Source organism: Hyperoodon ampullatus (genome assembly GCF_949752795.1).
Source record: "Hyperoodon ampullatus genome assembly, chromosome: 8".
Classification (NCBI taxonomy): domain Eukaryota; kingdom Metazoa; phylum Chordata; class Mammalia; order Artiodactyla; family Ziphiidae; genus Hyperoodon; species Hyperoodon ampullatus.
Window position 1 is genome coordinate 73642595 of NC_136921.1, and position 19009 is coordinate 73661603.

The 19009-nt window shown below is 36.3% G+C and overlaps 1 protein-coding gene across 3 annotated transcripts in view; it reads right to left on the reverse strand.

The window, feature by feature from the left end:
- Window positions 1-834: 834 nt before the first annotated feature.
- The window catches only part of ACVR1C (activin A receptor type 1C), a gene marked incomplete at both ends in the record, with an annotated part of 87021 nt that continues 68846 nt past the window's right edge, over window positions 835-19009 (reverse strand). Inside the window, 7 exons of one of the 3 annotated variants that reach the window (XM_079709745.1) lie at window positions 835-960; window positions 5128-5258; window positions 7614-7738; window positions 9470-9626; window positions 10968-11135; window positions 13679-13909; window positions 18681-18920. In XM_079709745.1, the coding sequence (XP_079565871.1) occupies window positions 835-960; window positions 5128-5258; window positions 7614-7738; window positions 9470-9626; window positions 10968-11135; window positions 13679-13909; window positions 18681-18920 (1178 nt within the window). The remainder of the gene's footprint in view (window positions 961-5127; window positions 5259-7613; window positions 7739-9469; window positions 9627-10967; window positions 11136-13678; window positions 13910-18680; window positions 18921-19009) is intronic. The other 2 variants (XM_079709746.1, XM_079709747.1) reach the window with 2 other exon arrangements.

Sequence of the window (19009 nt, forward strand, 5' to 3'; positions counted from 1 at the left end):
AGGGAAAAAAAATACTATAGGAATTAAAGGGAAAGTAGGAAGCTAGCTAACTACCATGTGGATTATCATAAGAGTTGGACCTAGTGACAGCTCTATCACTAGCTATGTGACTTTGGGACATCTGTCAATGTCTCAAGGTGTCAGGTGTCTCATTTGAAAATAAGAGAAAGTAACAACCTTGTGACTTTCCAACTGTTTGCCTCAGGGTCTGCTGTGATGGTGGATTATGAAGAGGAGAACAGGGAAGGAGAAACCAAGGAAGTGATCTGATCTCCCTTCCATCTTCCACCTGAGCAGCACTACTTTTACATGTTTTGTAAAGTTCAGAGCAATATTTAATTTTTAAAAGATCCTGTTTAAAGAGAAAACCACAGATTCTATGATCTAAAGTTTTGTTTAGATATAACATCCTCCAGTCCACATTTTTAATAAACGTGTTTTCATCTCAGGAAAAAAACAGTGGGCTTTTATATTTTCTTTTCTATTCATTCATGTGCTCCTGATTCAAGTAAAATAAAACCTTAATAACTTTCATTATTTCATATAGCTTATTTTACACTTTTGTAATATGTTTCTTAAATAAAAAGATGAGTTGATGTGTTGCTTTTCAAAATAAAATTAAAGACAACATGGGGAGTGGATGAAGTCAACTCCAGCCCATACTTGACCTTAGTTATTTTTTCATGGTGCCTTTGGGCACTTAAATACTGCACTGCATTATCTTTGAGGTAGAACAACAGCAACGATGACAAAACAAAGGCCAAAAAATTCACATAAAAAGGAAAAATGAGAAAGAAAGATGTGAGAGGTTTCTTTTTAACACAATTCTCATCATCAGGCTTTGCAGTCTTCTTTGACACAAAGTTGAGAAATAGTCTTCTTAATCCGAAGGGCGGTTAGGCGGGCTGCCCCATTGGCATACCAACACTCGCGCATTATTCTCCCCATGACTCGGAGTGCCTTTAAGAGAGAAAATATCAAAGTCTTTAGCACAAAACACAGTACGAGAGAAGAAAAACCACAAACACAGGAATCGATGCTAAGCTCTGATACAGAAATAGAAAACTTAAATCAATATGAGAAGGAGATCAGGGCCAAATCACTTCAAAAATCCTGTCAAGGGTGTCTCCCCCAAGACAAGGAACAGGGCATCTCCCCCCAGACACAGACCAGGGTGTCTCCCCTCTGAAAGGGACCAGGGCGTCTCCACTCAGACAAGGACCAGGGCGTTTCTAGACAAAAAGGGACCGTGGCTTCTCCTCCCAGACAGAGACCAGGGTGACTTCTCTCAGAAAGGGACCAGGGTATTGTCCCACTGACAGAGACCAGGGCATCTCCCCTCAGAGGGACCAGAGCATCTCCCCGCAGAAAGAGACCAAGGTGACTTCTCTCAGAAAAAAACTAGAGTGTCTCTTCTCAGAGACCAGGACATCTACCCTCAGACCAGGACCAGGACGTTTCCTCTCAGAAAGGGACCAGACTGTCTCCCCTCAGACAAGGACTAAGGCATCTCCCCTGAGAGGGACCAGAGTGTCTCCCCATGGACAGAGACCAAGGTGACTTCTCTCAGAAAAAGACCAGGCTCTCCCCTCAAACAGAGAAAAAAGTTTCTCCCCTCAGACAGAGACCAGGTCAACTTCTAGCATAGAAAGACCAGGGCTCTCCCCTCAGACAGAGCCCAGGCTGTCTCCCCTCAAACAGAGACCAGGGCACCTCCTCTCCTAGGGAGACCAGGGTGTCTCCTCTCAGACAGGCTGGGTGTCTCCTCTCAGAAAGGCACCAGGCGATCTCCTCTGGCTTCAGGCAGAGGCACAAGGCCCACTGATCTGCTAGATGATTTGAAGCCATCATTTGTGAACCTTGAAGGTAGCTACAGGAGATGATAGGGAGCCTTTGCTCAGTGGCATTTTGGTTTATGGAATTACACTATCATTTTTAAGGTCATGTTTGATTAGCATAATGTGAAATGATGGACCAGTTTCATTTGTTTTAGTCCTTTCTGTTTAGTGTTTAGTTGTTTATTTGTCTTCCACCTACTCTGTTGAATGTAATTTTAGGAAAGGGAATATGGCCACCTTATACAACATCCTTTTACAGTAAGTGAAATCAATTGAATAGCTTTATCTTCTTGAGATGATCAATAATCTTTGAAACATAATTAATCTTTTAATGCATTTTATGTATGCATTTTATGAAAATTTTCCTCTTCCTTCAAGCTGCCTGAAAATAACATGCTTTCAATTAAGAAATTATATATGTTATGTATAAAAAAGCTAAAATTTCTGCCCTTGGGCTTTCAGAATACATAAACTTTCTTTAAAATTTTTGTAGTGGAATTAAAATATTTTTTAAAATCCTGTCAAAACACAGATATTAATCCTATAGAGGGAGGCTATTAATCCTCTTTTAATTGAAAATTGTGGGAATATGGTAGAATGACTATCTTTTAAAATATTCTAAGAAAGGACATGAAAGACAAAAATGGATAAGGGATGGGTTGGAAATTCCCTGTATTGCTCTGGATCGTAAGTACACACATATACATTTTTTTAAAGTCATCAAACTATATACTAAGATTTATTCATTTTATCATATGTAAATTATGCTACAATAAAATAATGATCTAAATACTAATATCAAAAATTTTGAATTAAAAAAATCAGTATAAGTGGACTGGTAAATAAATAAGATAAATACTCAGAGGGGAAAACAATGAGAATGCATGAATCCAGAGAGGTATAAGAAATCACTGAAGCAAGGTGTTGCTCTGATGGCATCTGCTGATCTCACAGTCTAGAATTTCAGAATTGATGGACCATATGTGAAAGACAGGAAATACAGCCCAAAGCACACAAAAGGTGTCAGATCAAGACATTTACAAAGTCCAGACCGTAAGGATGAATTGGTCTTAGAAGGAACTTTGTGAAGAAAATTGTCTAAATCTTTGATCTTGGTAAAGAAAAAATCAAACCTTAGCCTTAAAATGTTGCAGTAAGCCTGAGCTCATAGTGAAAATTCACAAGAAGATGAGGAAATAAAGTATCATAAGCAAGAGTTAGTCAAAACAACAAACAGGAAAATCAAACCTATCAAAACATTAGATGCTAGAATTAAATGATATAAAATATTTAAAAAATAAAGTACATTTTAAAAAGCAAAGAGAAAAGTCTAAACATAAGTAAAAAGCAAAAGTATATTTAAAACAAAACAAAACAAACAAATGGCATTCTTCACAGAATCAGAACAAAAAACAAAGAAAATTTTAAAAAGAAAACAAAACCCCCAAAACAAACAATAAAAAAACAAAACTAATATAAAAAAAGGTGTCAAAGGTAAGACATGCAAAGTTTTAAGGGGCCAAACTATCATAACTTTCACACAACATTATACTGGAAGTCCTAGAAACTGCAATAAGAAAGGTATGAGTCTCCGGACTCTCATTATTTGGGGATATGATCATCTATGTAGGCACCCCAAAAGAATCTATAGTTTTATACCCTAAAGAAATAATTTTTACACACAGACACAGCAGTATTGTTTTAAAAGAAACTAAAAATCACACATGTGACAATCAACAGTAGAGTAAAAAAAAGAAATTGTGCTATATCCATACAATGGAATACTACACAGATATGAAAATAAACAGATTATAGCTATACATATATAAGGTAAAGTAAAAAAAAATTAAGAAGAATATCTATAGTAAGTGTCATTAATATATTTCACAAATAAACAAAAGTTAGCCATATACACGTACATATATATATACATATATATATATGTATGGCTAAATTTTAAAGCAAAGCAAAACAATAATAAAATGATTAGTTATAACAGTAGTCTCTCAGAGGGGTGAGGAATCTTCAAAGGTATTGGAAGTGTTCTATTTTTTAAACTTGGTCATGAATTCTATTATCTCTACATATAACTTTACATATATGTTAATATCCTCTCATATGCATGAAATGGTTAATATCAGAAAAAAATTTAATTTAACTTCCATTTGCTTATAAATGCCTCAAATTCTGCTTCTAAAATGAGTATATAGGTAAGTATCTACACAAAATAGAAATATCAGGACATAAATCTTGCCTTAAATAAGAAACGAGTTGAGTGAAACATGAAGGAGAGGAAAAATAAGGAAAAAAGTAACCATATAAGATATGACATATGACAGAGCCAAAACTAAAAGATGTCACCTAAAAAATCGCCTCAAGCATTACATTTAAATATGGCAGAAGACAAACAGTCATAATTGGGATGGGGGAGATTAAAGCATTAAAATAGTTGTGGAACTAGTTAGATGATTTATAGTCTTTCCTCCACCTTCCCTTTTACTTCCTGTGGGAGCTAGAGAAGTCTCTCTCTTCACACAGGCAGAACAAGCATTGCAATATGTCTGCTCTATGATGGTTACTACATGTGTGGTTCAAGATGAGGAGATAAACAACAATGGTCCCTGCCATGGGGAAGCTTTTCTGATGGAAGAGAATAAACTCAAACTTCAGCAAGTTAGGGATTAGGAATAATTTATTGACTCTAAGGATGACTGAAATTGTAATACTCTGTGTAGCACAGACATTGACTACCCACCAAATATGCCTGTGTTCGCGACATTCCCAGCTCCCTTTCAGCTGGATGGGACTGTGTGACTCGTTCTGGTCTATGAACCATGAGTGGAAATGAAATGTGTCACTTGAGCCAAAGTATTAGAGAGCCAGTGTGTGACCCTCCAGCTCCTCTCTTCTCCTGATCTAGACCTCTGGAAACTATGTGTTGAGATAGCATCATCGCAAGATCAAAGTCACCTGGATTACTGAATCACCACAGGGAGCACAGATTCCAATGAAAGTTGCCTAACCTATAGGGGACTTGGCATAGCAAGAAATAAAGTCTTGTGTGAAGTCACTGGGATGTCAAGGTTGTTCCTGCCACATAACTTAGCCTTATGATACTGACAGCTAAAGGGAATAAAATCCTTCTGAAGCTTATATGAAGACATATACCTACATACATGAAATGAATTGGATGCCTAGATAAAGAGAAGGACTATGGCCTCTGAAAATCCACCCTGATACTTACCTCAAAATTATAATGGCAAAAATATACATAAGAACATAGCCTTACTTCACAGCTTTGCCACTGGTTCGGAATACTTGGTCGGAACTTCTGGTCACAGACAACCTTCCTCATTTCCTCTATTGACGGATCTGAAGGCACCATGTCATAATAAGGCAACTGGTACTCCTCAACAATTCCTATAAAAAAGTTGCATAATAAATTTCCCAGTGTGAATAATAAACAAAGATGTTTACTTCAAAATAATACCAATTAAGTTTTCTAGGCACAAGTGGTACCCTGGAAAACTGGAAAATCAGGTTTATTAAAATTATGTATCATTGTAAAACCAAAGATATAAGTTTAAAGCACTAAGTTGAATAGTTATATAAGTTTATGAAATTTTATTCTATGAAAATTTATATAATTTTGATAATTAAATAAGTTATATGAGACAAAAGTATATGTAATTACTGTACAAAATATATAATTTTATATAATTATACATATATAATTTTATATAAAATATGTTACATTTACATAATTTTTAATAATTATAAAAATATAATTTTATATTATGAAAATTATGTAAATTTTGATTTACATAAAATGCCATTGTGCAATTCAGAAGTAATACCTAATTACAAAATGTATAGCAAGCCTCACTGATCTGTGAATGATGTATATTTCTCCATGAATGAAGTATATTTCTCCTTTTCAAAACACAATAGCTTTCTCTTTTTGAAAATTGTTAGGCAATCTTTTAAGACCTGAGTTTTTTACATTTGGATTTTACAGCTACTAGATCTGAGAATGTTCCAGAGAAATGGCCAAAGGTATTTGAAGATGAACAGTTCAACGTGAAGGTTAATAGTTAAAGAGTCTCAAATAATAGACAAAGATTTGACTTTAATTATCAGAATGTTACTTGAGTTCAAGAATTTCCTTACAGAATCAATTGAATTAAACTATAGTTCTTTTAATTTAAATATTTAAGATTGGCATAATTTAGGGCTTCCCTGGTGATGCAGTGGTTGGGAGTCTGCCTGCCGATGCAGGGGACACGGGTTCGTGCCCCGGGCTGGGAGGATCCCACGTGCCGTGGAGCGGCTGGGCCCATGAGCCTTGGCCGCTGAGCCTGCGCTCCGCAACGGGAGAGGCCACAGCAGTGGGAGGCCCGTGTACGGCAAAAAAAAAAAAAAAAGATTGGCATAATTTAGAAAATGAAATTCAAATCATGTTAACTAAATTACCATTTCAACTGTTGAAGAAAATTTAAGGACAAAAATCTAAAAGCAAATCTAGACAAATATCAGTATGAAATTTAAAAAAATAATAACGTGTTTGAATCTTGCTATTTACCAAGAACCTTCCTAAGCCGTTTACATGTTTTAACTAATTATTCCTCAAAAGCACTGAATAAAGAAAGTACCATATTATCCCATTTTTACAGAATCAGGAAACTGAGGCACAAAGAGTGTCATGAATTTTCTCAAGGTCACATAGCTAGTAAGTGGCAGATCTGGAACTTGATCCCAGGCTTGGGGATTCCAGTGTCCATGTTCTGTTTCTGCACCACTCTAAGTCTATTGCTTCTATGAATAGTTTTATCTTCCTGAATATTTTATTATCTAACCTAGGAATAAAAGGGGGAAAGTATGTTTTCTCATTCAAATATAATTTTAAACTTCTAAGCTTTTCATTTTTTAAAAAATGAGATTGATGTAAGGCAAAATGACATCAATACAAAATGCAAAAACTGACAGTGGTTTAATAATGACAGTTCTTTCATTGAATGTTTACTATGAGCAGGCTCTATACAAAAAGCTTCACATGAATTAATTGAATTAGTCCATTAAATCCTTAAAGCCCAAGAGGTCAGTTTTATTATCTTCATTTTACAGATGAGGAAAGTGAGACCATATAACTCACCTAAAGTCAGACATTCAGGAAGTTGCTAAACCAAGGTTTAGGACTAAGTCTGTCTCACTTGAAACTGAAAAATCTAAATCATTTTCTACCGGGATTTAACTTTTCTCCACTGATGAAACAACTTCATCAGACTGCGTTTCCAGGGTTTCATCTTCCCAAATTCTTCCTCTCATTGTTAATCTCTAAACTGCTGGGAGCAGTAGAGTCAGGAAGTTAGTCTTTGCTTACCTCTGCCCTCCACTTTAATCCCCACACATACAACATCACCGGAAAGAAATGAACAAGAAAAGCCTGAGAACCAGAAGACTTCAATTTAAGTCCTGCGGCCTTGGCAAGTCATTTAGCTTCCTTGGGTTTCATTTCTGATATAAAATAGGAATACAGCTCAAAGAAGAAAATTTTCAAGTGCTTTGCAAAGTATTATTATGGAAATCAGAATTATCAGGAGAACTAAGCGGTAATCACAACCTAAAATCTCCGTTCTGTTCAAAATGCTCCACTTTTGCCACTGGAAAGATATCGCCAAAAGGTAATCTCTTAAATATTTAGAAACTATTCAATATAGTGCATTGAATTAGAGAATCAAGGAAAGGCAGACACAAAGAATATTTCCAAAATCTTACCTCCAACTGAACACCTCCGGGCTATTTCCCAGTAAACCAGACCAACAGAATAGATGTCAGCTCGTTTGAAGGACTCGAAGATATTCACATTTATTGTATCATCAAGCATTTCAGGAGCCATGTACCTTCAAAAACATGCACACTTCAGATTCTGTGTATGATTTTATAGCAGTCCAGTAAAACACAATGTTAATAAATCCTGATATACAATATGTTAAGGCAGTTTACATCAAATTTACAGGTTGATCTGAGCCACTATAATAGAATAAAATTAAATAATACAGTTATTGAATGATAATTTTAAAACATTTTAAATAGAACTAGAGATCATCCTAGTGTTAAAGCTTGTGGGCCAGGAGCCAAATACTTGGAAAGCACTCAGTAGGAAAGATGGAACTCAATTTCCAGTAGTTTGTAGCCAAGAAAGCTCCTTGAGAGCAAGGAGTATGTTCTATTCATCATGGTGGGCCCAGTACTCCAACACAGTGCTCAGCATCATTCCACAAATACCTGCTCTGAATGAACAATATTATTATACATTGGCTCCAAGACATATATTCATATTATATATTGGATCCAATAAAATTACAGCCTTGCTTGAATAGGACTAAGTCAAAAATTCTACAGTCCCTGGGACCTGACTGAGCCTAGCTGTCTTAGGGATATTTCAAGGATTTCTCAGAATATTGAGGTGAGGATGCAACACTCTCCCCAATCTTTTGAAACCTTTAGATTCTCTGAAGGAATCCAGCATCCCAGGCTTCCCTGACGGACAAGTTAAAACTTGCTTTTTAAAGGGAAAAAAGAAGAGGTCCCTTAGGGCTGCCCAGTCTGAATAAATTGTCCTGAAGTGTTTCTGGGGCCCCATTAAAGTCTCCCAGGGAACAAAGTGAAGGACTCAGAGGGACTGGCCTGGAATCTCAAATATGGCTTGTAGGCTAACTATACCAGCTTAGAAACTCTTTACTCTCAAGGGCCTTTAACAACTCCAGGAAACTGTTTTGGTTATTTCTGATTTCAAGGTCAAGAAACCTGGAATTATGCCAAAGTAGCACAGATCCTGAAATTCAAATGAAAGGAAACAGAAGTACGCTGGCCATATGGCCACAGTCTGGCTATAATAAGAAAACACCAGGAATCCCATTACTAATGGGCCTGTCCTGACATACGTGTGGTATGCTCTATATAAATCATGCTTGTTCTTAACTTTCAGAGATTCTGTTCCTTGAAAGTGGGAATTGTGTCCAAACTCATATTACCTTAATACACATCAAATGGGGAGACTTAAGGATAAGTACAACTATAGGTAAACATGTTACATAATATTTTTAAATATTGAGAGAATATTATAGAGATATATATATATCACCTATATTATATAGGTATATATATTATATCACCTATCTAGTTCAGTGTATTGATTCTATATCTGTTGTTAGGACCTGAATGTATAGAACTAGCCCTGAGTTTCAGTTCATTTACGAGGTATTGAAGTATTGATATAAAGGCCTTGGAGGAGCTATACACTGCTAACATTTTTTTCCTCCTCTCTGTAGGAAAACTATTCTCAGATGTGGCACACTAAAAATAATATATCACCATCACTTCCACCATTCCTTTCCACTGGACTCCCCACACAAATAGCTACTTTCTATATGATCAAATGCCAACTCTTCTTGCTTTATAACCATTGTGCCACTGATTTCTCGGTGACCCAGAGAAGACTTCTTCCTTTCTTGGGCCTAATGGTTTCCCACTTTGGATTTGCCACCCACCTCCCTATACACATATCCCAGGCATTCATGTTTATGGGGCAGTCATAAGTCTCAGTATGCTACCAAAGTAAGTTATCTTACCTTTTGGTTCCTACTTTAGGATTCTGAGGTATGTCAATAGTGTTCATTATTGAATCATGCTTCACAGCCAACCCTAAGTCTGCTATGGCACAAGTTTCACATTTTTTCACTAAGATATTCTTTGATTTTATATCTCGATGAGCAATAGCAGGTTTACCTATGAAACATAAGGTAAACATATTCACTTTTTTCGTTACTGGAGATTGAACCTCTCTGAAAGGAGTCAACTTGAAGACTTGGCTCAAATGTTATCTTCTAAGAAAGGTCTTCCCTGACCCCCATTCTACATTCCACGTCATTCTCCATCAGACTATCCCATTTTGCCTTCTTCATAGCCCTTATCACTATCTAAATAATCTTACTCATTCATATGCATTATCTGTCCCTCCCAACTAGACTGTAGGCTACATAAGGGGAGTGGCTATGTCTTACTCATCACCATGCCTCCAAAGCTTAGAACACTAGGTGACATTTAGTAACCACTAGTAAATATTTGCTGAATAGGTAGGGAAAGTATTAGCATTGCTACGTCCACATAAGAACATAGCAAATATTCTCTTACAAAACAAGTTTCAAACTTCTACCACCCTACACCGGCAGTTCTCAAATGTGGCCCAAAGATCCCTGGGGGTCCTTAAGGCTCTTTTCCAACTACATATCTGTGTGATGTCACATTTTCCTCACATACTTCAACCAAAAACAACATACTGGGACAGACTGAATGAAGAACAGGTATGAAAATCCAGACATTAGGGAGATTTGCAAAAGTGTAAAATGGTATTATTTTAGCTAGATTGGCTTTTGTACTACAAAAATTATGTAACTTTTTAAAATTATGTTATTTATTTTAATATTTAATTGGTTAATTATTATACTTTAAGTAAATTAACAAATACTTTAAAATTTCTCAATTTTAGTTTCTAATATAGTAAATATGAATAGATATAACCCACATATACAAACTTTTGGGGTCCTCAATAATCTTTAAGAGTTTAAAGGGATCATGAATCCAAATCTGAGAAGCACTACGGTGACTAGACTGACTTTCCAGAGCCAATTCTCTATTAACTCAATAAACAGACAAGACAGTGTGTATTATTTGGAGTTCAAGTACATGATATATAAGTATTTTTTAAAGGTCAGAATAACTCTTTCTAATTATTTTAATTATCAAAGGTTATCAAAAGTTAAATCATTTGTATTCTCTGAAAATAGAGCATTTGCCACCAAAGCAAGATCTCTCAGGTACATATGGTAAATAGCAAAGATAGAGCCACTAGGAATAAAAATATTATTATGGATAGTATACAAAATGACAAATATGTAGATGAGAGTTGGCTATATCATGACAAAACCTTGCTTTATAAAATACCTTTAGTGTTTCTTTACATTTGATAATTGTTTGTAATAAACTAAAACACAGCTGAACACTAAAATACAACTTAGTGTTTCTATCCTCATATTCAAGGAGAAAAATAATTATAAAGAAAATACATACCTTGTGTACCAACAATCTCCATATGAAGGTGGGCCAGACCACTAGCTATTGAAAGTGCCAGTTTGATCATTCCAGCCACTGTCACTATGTTTCTATTCAAATAGTCATATAAGGAGCCCTGTTCATGATATTCAGAGACAAGCCAAAGTTGAGTCCAAGTTCCATTATCTAACGGGAAAAAGTTATTTTGTTGCTGTAAGTTTATGTTGAGAAAGAAGCCAAAAGCTTTTAACAAATGTCAGTGTTTAAAGCAAATCTGTGTTGTTAACAAAGCAAAGTTAACTCCTTCAGTGATAATACTTACAGTCCAAGTTAGTAGGGTGAAAATTCTCAATGAATTCCTATTGATATATTAGAACCTGTTACATGTACCCACCATCGCTATAGGAAGCCGTGAGGCAGTGATTCTACCAACTGAACTACTCCTTTCTTATTCCCTCTATATCAATACCTGCTGGTAATAGTAACCACATTATGGCAGAAACTACTGAGAGATGCATTTAGGCTCAGCGTTGTGTTATAAATTATTCTTGAGCTTTTAAGAAAGATTGTACCAATAAAAAAACAGAAATATAACAAATTTACACAAAGTATTATTACTATCATAAAAGCTCTAACATTCCAAGGATGTTCATATTATTCATCTTTCAAAATATGAAATTTATGATTTCCCTAAAAGCTTAATATAAGTGCCAAACACAATTACTAGACCTTTTCAAATAATTTACCTTATTTAACCAAAGCTAATCCAGTTTATAAAAGATTTTTAGCAGAAGAGAAATTAGCCTAAAATTTCTCTAGGTATTAGAGTCCCTAGACTTAGCTTTAGCTTTCAGAATCAGATGTCTACAATAGCCCTGGGAAGTCCTGACCAGTTTTGATCCTCAGTGAAAGGGAACTATAATTAAAAAACATCTGCTAAGGAATTTTTGTACCTAGTGCTTTATGTACAAGAGCTCCTGGTTATCCAAGTATTTAATTTCCAAATCCAGGTAGTGACAACATTTCCTAGGAATGCAAAAATCAACATAACATGATAAAGTTCACTAATAAATTGACCACATATAAAACTAACACTTACACCTCTCTCACTGCTTAACACCAGTGGCTATCTTTGCCCTCTCGTATCAATGTCTTTGTCAGACAGTTGACTAAACTAAAGAATGAAACTGTAAATGTTGCAAAAGATATAGAAATGCATGAAAATGAAAGTGATGTTAGAGACCACTTGGAATCAAAGCCACTGACAAGTAAGCCATTGACACAGGTAGACCAGTTAAACTGAAGAAGAGACAATCAAGGGTGATCTTTCTTGTGCATTTTGTTTTATAATCCAATAAATGTCATGATTAAATTAGCTCTGTCAGGATGATCCATATAACTGCAGTCATTACTGCTTTCATAACATTGCGAATTAAGCTAACCAGTAGATAGTTTAGCTCAATGTTACGAAGAAAAAGTAAAAGTTCTTAACAGTTTAATAAGAAATGTTTCATTTTCAATAGTATAGTTAAGAATTTGGAAAGAACCTTTTTCTTTTTTAAGCTCAGTTTCTCCCTGGCTTTACTTGGCTTTATTCAGTTTCTCCCTGGCAAATCAGAAAAGACAAATCATCAGCAGACATAACTATGGCCAAAATGTATAATAACACTAAACTTCTCTTTGGCCATCTAATTAATCATAAATACTTTCATGATCAAGCTTATATTAAATAGAAATAACCATAGATTTAAATTTTTCCTGGGTAATGGTAGGTTTCTGGTAGCCACAGATAATTTGTGGCTAGATAGACGTTATAATCTCCACCTCTCCAAAGTTCTTCATGAGTATTACTGATTCAAATTAAAAAAATAATTGACTGGATCAAGTTTTGCTCACCTTTGTTCCCTGTTTCCCTTTAAGGGAATTGTTGCACAGCTGAATGAGTAAAAGCTATGCAAAAAGAAGAAAGAGAGCATAGGTAATCCACAAACTCTATATCTATTCCCTGATTACTGGGCATATACACAAAATTTTATAACTATTGATTTAAATACCAAAAAGTTGATGGTCTGTCTTATTCCACAAATCTCATAAAGCAGTGTTATTTGGGGTTGTTAATGTTAAACCTCACGATAAAAACCATACTCAAAGTACATTAATTTCACTAAAATTATCTTGCTTGCCACCATTCTAATAATGTTTATAGAAAACTAGAGTCCTGGAGTTGAGGTCTGTTGTACAGATGAAAGTATAGTCCTAACAAAGATGAATATTCAACTATCATTCATTGGTATCTTTGTACCAGTTATCAAAATATTGAAATATTTCTGTCCTGTTTAATTAACAGCTGCTATTCAAAACGTCCAATGGTATTCCTTTGCCCTAGACACCCAAAGCAACTCCTGAACCCCCAAGATGCCTCCAGATCTTTTTATGACCCAGCAACTAAAGGGTTCTGTGCTGGTTGGTTAGTTCCTGTGCCATACCTGTCATCAAATATTTTAAATATCAAGCTGGCTATAGTGTCATCATGACTTCATATCACTCATCTGCCCTGCTTTGTTTTACATTTATTGCACATTTATCTGTGGAGAAGAGGAAAGCATTTTCTTTCCTCAAAAAAGAAATCAGACTTTTACATAGATTTTATTAAAACAAAGAGATTATTTATTCTCCTCTGATAGTAGACATAATATCTTATTTGCTGGACCCAATTAGATTGAAAATACCTTTGTTGTCAGCAGCAATGAAACCAAGGATGTTTTCATGTCTCAGCATAACCGTCTGATAAATTTCTGCCTCTCGAAACCAAGATCTTTCATCTCTAGAGGAGAATATTTTCACAGCCACATCTTCCCCGCACCATCTTCCGTGCCAGACCTCACCAAATCTACCTTTTCCTACTATTTCCTGAAGTACAATCGTCCTTGCAATTGTTCTTTGAACCAATAGAGGCAGACCTAACCAAAGAAAAGATGAAATTGATGATTAAAAACAAGTAATTGCCAGAATATAACTGTCATGATGACCATTATTTTCACATAAAAAAGCAAACATTTAACCACTTTAGTAATTTTACTGATTTTGAAGAAATAAGCACCATTATACCAAACTTTAATTTAGTCAAAGCATGCTCAAAAAGTACTCCAAATTCTTACTATGATTTCTCTTCTCATATTCGCAAACAAAAATTTCTTGAATATAGCCTGCCACTGCAGATATCTAATTTTCCAAAATTGTTGCAAATCTCTCTGATTTGCACATTGAAGCCAGTCAGTTTATTAAATACACAAAGGTTAAAAAGCATAAGTTGTTAGCCTCTAAAATAAAATATATGATTCCTAGTACAACAGAAAATTCTTTATGAATTTTTTTAAAAACCAAGTTAAAATTGGAAAGTGAAGAATCGAATTCAATGATGAAGTGAGGCAATCATGTTACACTAAAAGCAAGGTACAGTCATAGAAAATATCAAATGAATATTTTCTGTGGAATAAAAGAAAGTCAAAGAAAATATATTCTGAATGTATGTAAAATGTTTAGGTTCTTTTGAACCAATAGCTTTACCTCTAGAATTCTATTCCAAAGATTTAACGAAAAATGCAGAAAAATTTATGTCAAGATATTTAATATATTATTATTTACAGAAAAAGTAAGGAAAAGTGTCTGATAATAGAAAAATTGTTAAGTACAGTGCAGAGGTTGAGACCACAGATAAGAAAGGCTTGGGTTCAGATTTCATCTGTGCCACATGGTAATCATGGGCAAATTATTGAACTTCTCTGAGCTTCAGCTTCCTTACCTGAAAACCTGTGGGCAATAATATTACCTATATCATAGGGATACTTTGAGAATTAATAAGCATGTTAAGCACCTAGCACGGTATCTGGCCTATTACATGCTCAATAATGGTTTGCCCTTAACATTATGTCTAAGGATGGATTACTTAGAGCCAAAAATAATGATGCTGTTTAAGAAGAGTTATTTCTTAATGACATAGGAAAGTACTTTGGCTATAATAAAAACCATACTTTGTTAAATGAAAAAATACTTTTGTTAGAGACAAATAGCATAGCAAATTCTATCCATCTAAATAAGTGTATCTAGCTATTCAAAATATTCACGGGAAAAAGACTGAAAAGAATATATGCTAAATGCTCTGATGGGTATTTCTATTTAGTGGAATCGGGGTGAAGTAAATTGTGATATTCTCCTTTCTAATTCTTTTCATTTACTTAATGTCCACAATATTCCATAAATATTTATTACTCTTATAATTAGAAGGAAAATAGCTAAAGAGGTCACAGTATAATTTATTCGGGAAAGTCATGTTTAGTTGTCATTGTACTCAGGTGGCTGGGAAACCCTTATAGCAACAACCCTGTAAGCTCCTGTAGGCTTCGACCTCTACTCCTGAAATGAGCCACAGTTTATTCAGATGTTCTCATGTTCATGAGAACCACCCACCATGACTAAATAAGCACAGACTATAAATTTGCTATTATGGATCTCAACAATTAGTCACAAAGCCTCACAGCCAGAAAGTTCTTCTGAGATGATCTGGTTTAACTTTATCATTTAGAGATGAGAAAATTGGGGCTGTGTGGTAGTTAAAAACTTGCCCAGGAATAAGTGGACGTCAGACCTACAACTAAAACACTGTTTTTCAATCCAAATTCTTATGCTCTCACCATTCAGTGGATATGATTATAGTCCTCCCCAGCTGGAAAGATTTCTAGCAGCAAACTATCCAGGATATTTTTGTAAGCCATAGTCAGTTTCACTACTTGCCACACAATGAAAGTTGTACTAACAGTTATTAAGCCAAAGTACAATTTCAATCTCTCTCTCTTCCCTCCCCTCGTCTTGCACACACAAACTCACAAAAGCATCACCACGACCAATCACAATGACAATGACAACGACAACAATACCAACAATACAACAACAATTGGCTAGAGAACTAGAGAAGCCAATGTTTTCAAACTGCAAATTGATTAGGCAAATAATCAATGCCGCAGACCGGGGACAAAGAAGGATTTCATCTAAGGTACTCAGCACAGCAATTAAGTTGAGGCAGTAAAACAATGAAAATTGCTTCGGCATCTTTCAAAGCAACCACCAAAAATAATCTGAGTAATTCTTGTGTTACACACTTAGAGATTTCCTTTGAAGACACATGGACTTTGGCTCTCCCTGCTATGGTACTCTTTTTTACCAGGGGCTGTAGAAGCTGATGCCTGACTTATGGAAATGTCACCATCCATCAGTAGTGTTATATCATGACAGGAAAGCAGAAACCTACCAAGCCTCTTAGAAGCCATCTGAGACACCATGATCTCTCAAAAACCATCCAGTCAAACACCAGTCCCTTTTCCTCTCTTGCAAACATTATATCCCTTTGAAATCTGTCCCTGACCAGGTAGGGATATGCTTCATAATTTTTGTCTCTCAACATCTCACAAAGCTGCTTCTTGCTTAAGGTCGCTGTCCAGGGAAGAGAAGCAGAGGAGAAGCAGAACTCCTGATTTCCTTCCTATGGGTGAGCTTTTGTGACAGAAGCCTTGCTACACATGGACCAGTTCTCCCTGATGATCAAAGGCAGTATGGCCATCCATTACTGTTAGCCAGTGGTCACTGGCAAACATACGCAGCTGGCTTTGGAGAAAAGTGCCTAGAACTATTATAAGTTGATCGTTAAAGAGATCATCCATGCTTGGGTATATTTACGGCTTTCTTTTAAGAGAGAACTTAGAATAATCTAAAGAGGAAAGGGTCCAGCAGTCAATAAGTCCAGATTTAGGTTTCAAGATGCACAAAAATACCAAAAAACTTAACGTTAATTTTTGATTTTATGCCCTGGCTCACAACCGCTTTCTTAAACTAAATATCCAGTCTCCAGTTATAAAATCTCCATTACTTTTATTTGAAAGGGAAATCCTTGGTCAATCTTAAGTATAGTCAAGAAGTAGCTCCAAAACACATATTTCTGCCTTACCTCTTCATACGAACTGAAAGGTTTGGTGGGGATTAAATAGATGGTTATTTAATCACTTGAACCTTTTAATAAATTGTATAAGGTTTCAAGGAACTTGGCACAAATCAGAGCTTTCTGTGCCTATATTCTGAGCCTAGAATGTTGCCAGGGCTCAGGAAGTTAGGGCGCAGCGGCCCCCAAAAGGTAACACTCAAGGAAAGAAAGAGTATTAAATCCTAGTAAGTTTTACTTTTAAAGAAAAAATGCCAACTTTCTATCCAACAATTTAATCTGGATTTCAGTTTTATAAACTTCGCAGTTTGGAGGAACTCTTTCCAGTATTCCTCCTTTGAAAACATGCCGCCTGATTTGTGCAGTGATGTTGTAAACACTGAGGCTTTGGTCAGTGAGCAAGCGATCTTGCCCCCAGAAGCAGCCAACTATCTGGGCTTTCTGGATGACATAATTAGGCCTCTCTCTCTCTTTTTTTTTTTTTTTTTTTGCGGTACGCAGGCCTCTCACTGCTGTGGCCTCTCCCGTTGCGGAGCACAGGCTCCGGATGCGCAGGCTCAGCGGCCATGGCTCATGGGCTCAGCCGCTCCGCAGCATGTGGGATCCTCCCGGACTGGGGCATGAACCTGTGTCCCCTGCATCGGCAGGCGGACTCTCAACCACTGCGCCACCAGGGAAGCCCTAGGCCTCTCTTTTCTGATAAATACTTCTGAGTCCAAAGCTGCTTCTTGTTAAATATGGATGCCCATATAGATGCTACCAACCCTCTGTCATCTGCCCTTGTTAATTGTGCCTGCCTGGACACTCCCAAAGGCCATGGGCAAGGGAGTTCCTCAAAATCTGTTTGGGGTAATCATCCTTAATGATCTATCCAAAGCAAGATGGGATGCAGGGGTGACTGAAGTGACTCAATTAGGCTTACCCTAGCTCATGTTTCTGCAACACCACATGTTGACAGGATTTCTGGAATTATACATGAAAGTTGGGAGTCCCCTGACATTTTAGGGAGTTTGTTATTATGGGATGTGGGTCGGGGGTCAACGCTCTTCTGTCACCAGAAACTCAAAAAGCCCTCAGATGATTTGTGCTACGAGAAAGGCTCATTTAAGCCATAATACAGCCTGGTATTTTGAACTGCTTCATCAGGGGTTCTGAAGTTCCATTAAAGAGGGAAAGAGCTGTCCTATAACCTTAGGAGCACAAGCCAGCACAGGAATGCTGTGCTGCTCCCTTTCATCTTCCGTTTCTATGCTTTAAGACCACATTCTTGATCCCACGGGTTGCCTACCGATTCCAAAGACCTTTATAATCACAAGCAAAGAACGCTACTTTGCATAACTAATATGTTTTCCCCAGAACTCAACTGCTTAAGCCCCGTAACTATTTTGTGCCCATGAAACATGACCAAGACAGCAACAATGATTATCACTAACTATAGTGTGGGAAAGGGCAGAGAAAAAAAAGCTCTTTCTGGCTTCAGAAATAAATTCTGAAGGCATGTGAAAATGAGAATCTGAACACCTAAAGGCACAAAAAGCAATTGAGAAGACTTCATTCTTTAGGCCAGGACAGTTTTTACTCTTCATCAAATCCTGAAAGGAGTTTCCATGCCAGAATTTACCATGTACCATATCAAGCATTTTAAACAATGGAATTAATAATATTTGGGCCCTTTTTTGTTAAAATGGGTGTTATTTTTAAGTAGAGTTTTTCTTACTGAAAAGTGAACAATAGGCACATACCAGAGCCAGATCCAGAGGCAGTCACATCGTAAATCAGATCTTTTAGAGTTTTCCCAGCATTAACCAGATTGCACTCAGAAAGGGGCTCCTCCACATTTGGTCTCTTTTTCTTTCTGTAGGTGCACAGTCGACCTTGGCATGCCCATACTGTCAGCAGTGAAGCTATGGACAGGAGGCAAACTGGCACAGTAATAATAATGGTCAGTTCCATGGGTCCAAGTTTTGGGGCATTTGGTGATGCTGTAATCAAAAAAAGAAAGAACATGACCATATGTTAACCCACGTTAAGTATTTTAGAAATTGGAAATGCGATCACCAAAATTTTACAT